At 40.2% G+C, this 9,643-nt stretch overlaps 1 protein-coding gene and 1 pseudogene across 1 annotated transcript; one reads left to right on the top strand and one right to left on the bottom strand.

Annotated features, from left to right (window-relative positions):
• LOC107185013 overlaps positions 1–107 on the top strand; it is an 842-nt pseudogene extending 735 nt beyond the window's left edge.
• A 2,004-nt stretch (positions 108–2,111) lies between these two features.
• LOC102771398 (GTPase IMAP family member 7-like) lies at positions 2,112–3,642 on the bottom strand. The gene has a single exon (XM_015571900.1). It carries the CDS (start codon positions 3,620–3,622, stop codon positions 2,735–2,737), a length of 888 nt encoding a protein of 295 aa, XP_015427386.1. The 5' UTR covers positions 3,623–3,642; the 3' UTR covers positions 2,112–2,734.
• Between the last annotated feature and the right edge of the window lie 6,001 nt (positions 3,643–9,643).

Here is a 9,643-nt window from a genome sequence, read left to right as displayed (position 1 = left end):
ACTCTCCTGCTTCTGGGCGTCCTGTTCAAGCCTGGAGACTGCTCTCCAGAGACCAGTTCCAGGCTGTGGAGGAGATCTTTCCCGAGTCACGGAATGTATCTAGGTAGGACTTGGACCCATTACCTGACAACCACATTCTTCCCTGGTGTCTGTGCCTCTGAGACCCACAGGTTTTCCTTGTGTCCCTCACCTGGCAGTAACCTACCAACCCAAAGACAAAAATCCTGCCCACTCCCATCTCCTCCTTCCTCCCCTCCAAAAAACAACAAAATCAAACCAGCCCATGGGACCTGGCCCTCCCGGAGTTCTTTCCTGAGCTCTTCTCTTACTGAAGCCTAAACTGTTGATGCTCTTGTCTGTTTTCCACTGACCTCAGGCTGCCATGGGGGTGCTGAAATCATCCCTGGTCTTCCCAGGGGATCAAAGGCCAGAGCCATCACAAAGCCTCAGTCGAGCCCCATTTATTTCAATTGAATTGTATGAATAAATGCCTTGGACATTCATGTTGTGTTAACGGAAATCAATATTTGCAGATGTTTGTTAATCTGTCTTATATGCCCATTGAACAAAGACACTGCTCTGTCATTCCTAACCCCTTCTGCAAAAACCACACACCCAAGTGCAGACACACACACACACACTGGGGTGTGTGCCCATAGGAATAAAAAGCACTTCAGAACTGTTCATCTGTCCCAGGAAGGACATCTTCCTTTGAGTCTCCATTCAGACCCTTCAGCAACTTGAATGCAGAGGCTTCTACAAGTTCAAGGAAAATTGAACTAGAGACTCAAGTTCCTAGGAGCCACTGAGGCCTCCAGAAAGTCTACTTCCAAAGAGGAGTTTTCTCACTGGCTGACACACTGACAGGGTGAGCATGCGCTTTTCAAGTCACAGGTAAATATAAAGAAATGGAGCGGTTTGGACATTTTTATTTCAATATCAAAGTAAAGGGCAAACAGGTCTTAGTGGGCTGTGAATTGGTGATACAAGATGGGGTAAAGAGTCATTCCTCTGTTCCATGCAGGTCTGGGCGAGTCAGCTCTCTGGTCCAGATTAAATGAACCAGGTTAGCACGGCTCTCCTGTCCACCCACACTTGCACTGCCCTCAGTGTCTCTATGCTCACAAACAAACTCAAACCCGCCTCCAATTCTGCTGGGTAATCCCAAATCTCTTCCCTACAGTATCCTCTGCCTTGTGTCTTCACAGACAAACTCTCCCAGGCGCCTTCACATCACTACAGAAACAGGTAAAAGGGGGAAATCATCTGCAACAGCGGAGTGTATATGGGGTGAGGCCCACAGCCCTGCCTGGAAACCATTGGGAACACAAAAGGGAGAGCCAGTGCCAAATGCTGAGACTGAACATTTCCTCTGCTGCCAAGCGCATTGTGGTTCAAGGGTTGAGCACAGATGCCAGGGAGGCACTGACAGGAATCTGGATTTTGGGCTTGTCCACTTTTCTGATGAGTTCTTGTCCTGAGGACTTTTTACCCTTTTTTTTTTTCTGATCAGCTTTCCAGGTGCATTTTTAATGTGCTGATGCATCAAGGTAAGTGTATAGGGGAGTTTTGGATTATGCTTTGGTCTGTTTTACTGTTTTATTTTATCTTTGTTGTGTCTGGCTTTAATGGCTTTTTGTTATTTTCCCCTGACTTCATCTGCCCTTGGGTTTAGCTGGCACAAATCACATGAATTGGGCCTTTGTGCTCTACCTCCCAGACTAGAGTGATTAAACTATGTATTCTCTGGTGAGGGAGGAGACCTACAAACCATTTGCTCTCAAATGCTCTTGTTTGGGGAAGATAAGGTCTTGTGATTAACAAACTGGCTACAAGCTTCCCAAACAGTTAATTTTCTCATCTCAGTTTCTCTATTTCATTTTTCCAGGAGTTTTTCTCGCCTCTTACTATCCTGCCTCACACGAACCACAGAACCATCTTGTTGGAGAAGCCTGCTGCTTCACCAACACGGTGCTTAGAGACGTGGACTGAAAAAAATGTGCATCACCAGTGGTACTAACACTTGACACAGGCAGGAATTCTCATTTTAACTCTCCTAAGTTGAGTCTGTGAACCCTTCATAATGTGTTATTGCCTGATTATACCAATTCTGTAACTTCTTCAGTTTGTTAGCATTGTAGGTATTGGTGATGAGTGAGCCAGGAAGATGCTGGTGGTTGTTATCACAGTATAACAAACCATCCCAAAGCCTAGTGGTTTAAACCAACAACACTCTTTATTTTTCTCATGAATCTGAAATCTGGGCAGGATTCAGGGGGGTGGCCCATCTTTGCTCTTTGCTGTTTCATCTGAGGTGGCTCAGTTGGCAGCTGGAAAATCTGCTTCCATGTTGCCTCATTTGCATGGCTGGCAAGTTGTTTCTGCTGTAGATGAAAGACCAGCCAGGTGAGTGAGCCAGTGACTTCAAGTCTTCTTCGCATGGCCTCTTGATAAGCAACCTGGGCTTCCTCACCACATGGTGGGGAAGTGCCAAGCCCACAAATCCTAGGGAGCAAAGAGGCATTTTCCCTATCTCACTAGTTGTCAAAGCAATTGCCAAGTTCATTGAATTTCACGGTACAGGAAAAATCCTATCATTCAATAGAAGGAAAAATAAACTCAGATTACAAGGAGAATGGGTGGGATAGAATAGATTGTTCTAGTCATCTTTGGAAAATAGAATTCACCACATTAACAAATCATAGCAAATTAAGAGACAAAAATAAAACTTACATCATTTCCAAAACATATTCCATATTTTTGAAAGTGTATTCCAAACCATATCTACAACATCTTGAAATATATTCCTTTCAGCTTCTTTCTCAATATTTTTAATACGATCTTTATACATCTCCAATAAGGAATTTTTTCTCTTCTTTGCTTCTTGCTCTGGTATTTTTCCCTGAGCACATTGCTCTTCAACTAGTTTAGTTTCCTTCTTCAATTGCTCAGCATAGATTTTCTTCAAGGCTTCTGCCTTGTTTTTCAGCTTTTTGTCTATGTCCTTATAGATGGCTTCAGAAAAGTGAGACCCTCTGTTCTTCCCCACCATTTCCTCTATCATCTTCACCAGCTCTTGCAGTTGAGCTTCCTTCTCAGCCTCATCTACACTTCGGTTATTGAAGGCACAGCAGCGGTTCCCACACTCCTTGATGATGCTTTGCAGGTTTACGTCTGAACCTTCCATAAATGTAGACAGTGTCTGACCATCCAAATTATCTTTGCGAGTGAACAAGACGATCATGTGCTTCATGACCTCCTTCCCAAAGATGACCTTGATCAACGCAACTGTTTTCTGCTCCTCCTCTGTGTAGCGGCCCAGCCGTAGTACCAGGATGATGGCGTGAGGCCCAGGGCGGGAGAGGAGGACACACTTGCTGATTTCCTCACAGGTGCTCTTCAGTTTCTCCTTGGTGTCAAAGAGCCCTGGGGTGTCCACGACCTGAAGTTTCTTCCCCTTCCAGTGTCGCTCTGCTGTCTGACAGGACTTGGTAACAGAGTAAGAAGCAACTCTCGATTCAAATTTTTCATCACCAAGAATGTTGTTTGCTGTTGCACTTTTTCCACTTCCGGTTTTCCCCACCAGAACAATCCTCAGAGTGTTGTCCTGAAGGCCAGCCATGTTCTTTTGAGGCTCTGAGGTGCAGGACCTTAAGGAAGGAAATAAGAAGGGTAAATGGTACTTAGGTAAGTGGGGACCTTTCCCAAACCTCTTTTCTTCAATCTTGTCCTCCCTGAAAATTTGTAATGGTCTATTATTCATATGGAAGAAATAATAAATTTTTCCCACAAAAGAGTACAATGTCCAGGTGCTTTCATAGGAGAACTCACTTAAATCTCTACAAAGCTGACCATCTCAATGTTATGTGAATTATTCCTGATCATATAAAAAAGGGGGAAATCTTTCTATTCTTTCTCTGAATCAAATGTGATATTGATCCTAAAGCTAACAGAGATTTAACCAATAAATAAAGCTACAGGTGCATCTCATTTGGAAATATTCATACGAAAATTTGTTGTTACAACACATCTTATTAATAGATGAAGTAAAAAATTACCTAGTGCAGTCAAGACATTTGACTGAATTCAAAACTAATCCATGTGCAAAGCATTTTATATATTGAAAATAATTATTGAACGTCATCTTATATAACTATAAATTTAAATTTTTTATCATCACTTTCTCCCTATAGCTGAGAAAGAGTGGATAATAAAGTTAAAATAGCAGGTTATAAAGTTTTTGCATGAAGAAAAAGTAGGTACTTCTCTAACATTATTTTATATAACTGTAAAGTTAAAATTTTTGTCATCACAATTTTTTTTTATGCAGGTGAAAAATAGTGGAGTATAAAGTTCATTTGGATGAAGAAAAAAGAAGGTTACTCAGCACCATCGAGAAAAACTTTGAGGAAGGATTACCTCTACCAGGAGTCAAGCATTACAGTGTCTATGATTACAGAAGTGTGATGTTGTTGTACGGATAGAGAGAACAGAGAACCAAAAGCAGAAAATTCAGAAACAGACCAAATTAATCAAACTCTTTATATTCAATTCACTTACAATATTCTACATTTAGATTCAATATGGCAGCATACCATATCAAAGGGACCAAAGATGTTGTAATAAAGTAACTTTGGGGTAATCATATAACTCTACAGAAAAAAACCCCACATAAAATTGCATCCATTGTCTCATGTCAATCAAATTGCAAGCAGATTAGAAGTTTAAATGTAAAAAAAAATGCATAAAAAGAAAAGAAAAAAATATGGATAAATTATTGTAACCTGGAAGTAAGCAAAATATTTCTAAGATTTGAAATTGAGTAAGGAAAATAAATAATAAGTGTGATTACATAAAAATATTATATTGAAAAATTAAAGCAAAAATGTCAAATTCAGGAAAGTAATATTTTTCAGTTTAAAACAAAAGAGGTAAATGTTCCTGTTATACACAGAAAATTAAAAAGTACAGAAACAAAATACCAGCAACTTGACAGAAAAAGGAGCAAGAGATGGGAATAAACATTCAGAGGAAAATGAATTTAAATGAACCTTAAATATATCAAAAGACATTAACATACACTCAGAGAAAAATAAAAAAACACAAAAAATAAAGTCACTAAAATATTAATTAAATTACACCTCTATTTCTGAGGTGACATACTATTTGACACCTCCACGTTTGGCAAAAATCCAAGTGTTTGCTAGCATAATCTGTTGGCAAAGGTATGAGGGAAGCAGGTCCTCTCCTGCATGGCTGGTGAGAATGGAAAAACAGTCCAAACCCTACAGAAGGGAAGTAAGCACTGTGCTGCAAAAGTACATATGCATTTTCTCATTCATTGTCAATCCCCCATTTTAATATTTATCCCTTAATTACACTGACAAAAATGTAGAAAGATGACAGTGTATTTATTGCATCATTATTTGTATTAGCAAAAGACCAAAAACCTATCAAATGGCCATTAGTAAGGACTGGTTGAATTACCTAAGACATATTCACACATTGAGGGACTATTCAACTGTGAAAAGGAATGCGTCTCTCTATACAAGCATGGAAAGGTCTCCTGGATACATCATTAAGTGGGGAAAAAAAGTGGAGAAAATAATATAGAGTTGACCTACCATTCTTATAATAAGGAGGAATATGAGCTACATATATAAAATACAGGACATTGTTTTTCATATATATGAAAAGGTAATAGCAGGATACTCTAAAATCTAAACCAACAAAAATTTACTTACCTGGGATGGGAGATGCAGTGTGTATGGAACAAGGACAGAAGCTGGAAACTGGATTTCTTGGTTACACTAAGATTTCATAGATTTGAATTTGAGACCATGTAGGTAGCTTACATAATTATACAAAAAACTATATTTCAAAATACTAAACCAAAATGAAATGACAAACAAACTTATTTGTATATTGTGGGGTGGATGAACCATATAAGGAATTGGTCCAAGACACTTAAAAAAGCAATAATTTCATTGGACCATATTTAGTGTTATTAACATAAGTTTAACAAAAAGAAATAACCTGAAAAAATAAAATTGTTTTCAAAAATCCTATTCTTGTGTGTGTGTGTGTGTGTGTGTGTGTGTGCAGTTTTGAAGTCCATTGAAAAGGAATAGATATAATAATGAGCCCAGTGACAATGACCACCCTGTGGTTTTCAAATGCCATTTCCCACCAAAAAAATAGGGTTTTATAAATAAACTACTGACTCTAGGAATCAATTGCTCCCTTGGGAGTGTGCTAGGAAAGCATCTTCTTTTTATGGACATTAACAAATAAAGGGAAAGAATTGAGCATTTATCTTGTCTTTCAGATACCACTGTACTTCATGGAAATGTGAGAATGATTGTACGGAACTTTCTTTTTATACGATTTTTCTATCTAATAATAAAGGGAAGAATGATAGAATTTGATATCACCGCTGTTAGGTTTGATTGAGCAATTGCATCAATACCCCTCCCCCAGTAACTGGCTTTTCAGGCTATTTCACTATGGACTTTCCCTTTGCTGAGACCATATTTCACTTGTGGTGACCACATTCCATTATCTCACCTCCTAGTATGCATAAAGAAGTCTCTGTCCAGAAAATGCCTGCCAAAAGTTCTTTAAAAGCCTCTGACTCCTGTCACTGGGGGCTGGAGCCATCCAGGCTCAGCCACCTGGTGTGAGGATGAACCAATAAATTCCTAATCCCTCACCATGCTGGCCTCCTGCATTCCTTCTTCGGTGACCTAACAATCACTTCTGACCCTTAATGAAATTTAGGCCATCATTAATGTCGATTACTGTCAAAGAAAGTGAGACAACTAAATATTATATGCCTTCTGAGGGAAATTTCAGCTGAACCTATGATGTATTTCTGACCAAATAGTCAAACCTGAGTCAGATCAAGACTCACCTTAAATATAACTTCACCCAAAACACTGGACTAGAAGAGCAGGTGAAATGACACCATGAGAATGTTAATGAACAAAATGTAAACTGCCTGGTTCTTTTGGGATAAAGACTTCCTCCTTCTTACACAGAGAAATTTTCCAGAAAGAAACAGGGAAGGTGAGAAAGCTATATATTAAATTAAATATAAGAGAAACCAAACAATTGCAATTTATAAATATTAATTAGATCCAACTTCAAACAGTTTTTAAATTTATGAAACAATTAGGGAAATCTGAAGGCAACTGGCAACTTTGTAAAAAATTCTATCTGCTTTTGAAGTCTGATTACGGTCATATTTTTAAATGGTTTCAAATATTTACTGATAAAATGAAACAATGATATTTGCTTCAAAATAATGCAAGATGGCTGCGGAGTGGTGAGTATAGAGATGAAGCAACATTGGCATCACTTAATAATTGTGGAAACTTGGTCTAGGTACATGGAAGTTCCTTGTATTGTTCATTTATCTTTGAGTAAATTAACATTTTTCAACAATAAAAATTTGATATGTGTGTAATATAACCACGGCTGACATTCTATACCAAGCACCCTGATAATTTTTTGTATATTATCTCACCTACTCCCCCATAATAGCCTGCAAAAAGGTCATTTTATTATTCTAACTTTTTAAATAAAGACATTGATATGGCTTGAAAATGCTGAGACACTTGTCAAGATCGCAGTGCTAACAGATATAGGGCAGACTAGGGCATCAAGTTCAAAGTCTATCTGACCACGACCTTCCCTCCTAACCACTGCACACAATGGCCTCCTCTCAGGGTCTGCTCAGACCCAGGATTCTAAAATTACATTGAATCAGAGCTAGATCAAGAGAGGGCAGGGAGGAGAGTCCACGCTCTTTCCAGACAGAACACTTTTAGGAAGCCTGCAACTAGGGCCATTAAGTGGAGGGTTTCATATACATTGTTCCTGCAGAATAGCCATCCTCTACCCATGAAAAGGATTCTGCAAACTGCAGTCCAGATATCCTCTGCCCTTAGTGATGTGGGCAAGCCCTAGAGTTACCACACTCTCTGGGACCCTGCTTCTTTTCAGTAAAAAGAGGGAGTTAGACAGGGTGTTGTCTAAATTGCCTTAAAGCTCTAAAGGCCTGCCTTGGGGACACTCAATTTACTGTCCAGGGAAAAGGAAGGCTTGCCAGGCAGCCCTCAGTGTCTATCAGTGCAGCAAATGCATGAAGGTGCACCAGTCAGCACGAATGTGTCCTGTTCAATATGAGACATGTAACATCTATTATAATAAAACTGTAATATGCTAATTAGACCAAATGATGTTCAGACTGCCTTGTGGATGAAGCTGGGGTTGTGAGGTTCCAGGCAAGCCTCCCTGGCTGGGAGGGCCGGCCGAGGCAAACAGCTCGGGGTCGGGGCGGGGGGCTGTGAGGGCCAGCCAAAGCAGGTAACCTGGCCTGCGAGGACCAAGACCCTTGCACAAATTTCGTGCATCAGGCCTCTAGTTATACTAATAAAGCTCCTGACTCCCCTCCCTACCCTCCTTCACTACCCTCTGACAGCACCCTCCTCCCCCCACCCCTACACCCCCTGCTGTGCTGCTGGCACAGAAACTGGTCCTTCCTGAGACCAGAACCCACACCGTGAACACGCCATGGACCTGCTGCCCAAACAACTCTAGTGCTCAGGGCTGCTTCTCAGCCAGACTAACCTTCTTTTCAACCTGTGGATGAGTTCTCAAATGTTCTCCAAAGACACTCTTCCAGCTGGTGCTTTTGTTTTAACTGTGAAGAAAAAGTGTTTACAGTCTCTTAAACCACTGAGCCAGGAAGCTCAGATTGGGTGGAGCCAGTAGAGGAACTGTTTGCTTTTAAAGAGACAGTAATATTCCCCTAATTTGGTGGGTGCTTTCATTGTGCCAAGTTGAAAATTTTCCTCCGTCTGCTTGCTCTTGTACCAAAATTACCAAAGCTATATTTGGTGTTTTTAGTTATAGTAGTGGATCCAAAGGCCCTTGTTAAATGACATGAATCTTGGCCCCCCAAAAGCCAGGCACAGTGTCTGTCACCTTCCCTGGTGCGTTGGGAGACTGCGGGGTCATTCTGGAAGAAGAAAGTTGGACATAGGACTTGGTGTATCCTAGGATCTTGCTGGTGATGGTACAATATGGGTTTTGAGTCTACTCTTTCAGGAGGGTATCAAGTTACTCATTCAGAAATTAACAAAACTCAGGTACAAAGCCCAAGGTATAAACCAATGGGCACCAAGTAGAAATGAGGAAGGAGAGGCCTGGAGAAAGTCTTCCAATGATCACAATCTCTTTATTTTTGTTTGTTTGTTTTTTCATATGTTTCTGCACAGTTGAAAGTCTACATTACACGGCCCAGACATAGGCAACTTATCCTAGATTTACCAGTGGATGGATTCAAAAGGATCTAGAAATTGTTTTCAGGTGAGAGACAGGCTGTTGAATCTCTCATGGTTGACAAAATGTTCTAGTTCTCTGTTGCATCACCACAAATAGATTAAATTTTGATTACACATTTTGCTTCACTAGATTGAGAAAGTGGGTTAGTCAATGCTTAAGCTTGAGGATAGGTACTAAGTGGACCAGATGTGCCAGGAAGTAGAGGACAATATGGTTACTTCCCATGGAGGGAAGCAGATGGATTTGGAAATGATGGTGTAAATGGCCATATTATTGGACCAATTATTGGTAT

The sequence above is a fragment of the Myotis davidii genome, unplaced genomic scaffold (assembly GCF_000327345.1).
Source record: "Myotis davidii unplaced genomic scaffold, ASM32734v1 scaffold4009, whole genome shotgun sequence".
Classification (NCBI taxonomy): Eukaryota; Metazoa; Chordata; class Mammalia; order Chiroptera; family Vespertilionidae; genus Myotis; species Myotis davidii.
This window is presented reverse-complemented; position numbering and strand designations above follow the sequence as displayed.

Coding starts and splice junctions, on each gene's coding strand:
- LOC102771398 (XM_015571900.1), bottom strand. CDS start 3,622: ATGGCTGGCCTTCAGGACAACACTCTGAGGATTGTTCTGGTGGGGAAA.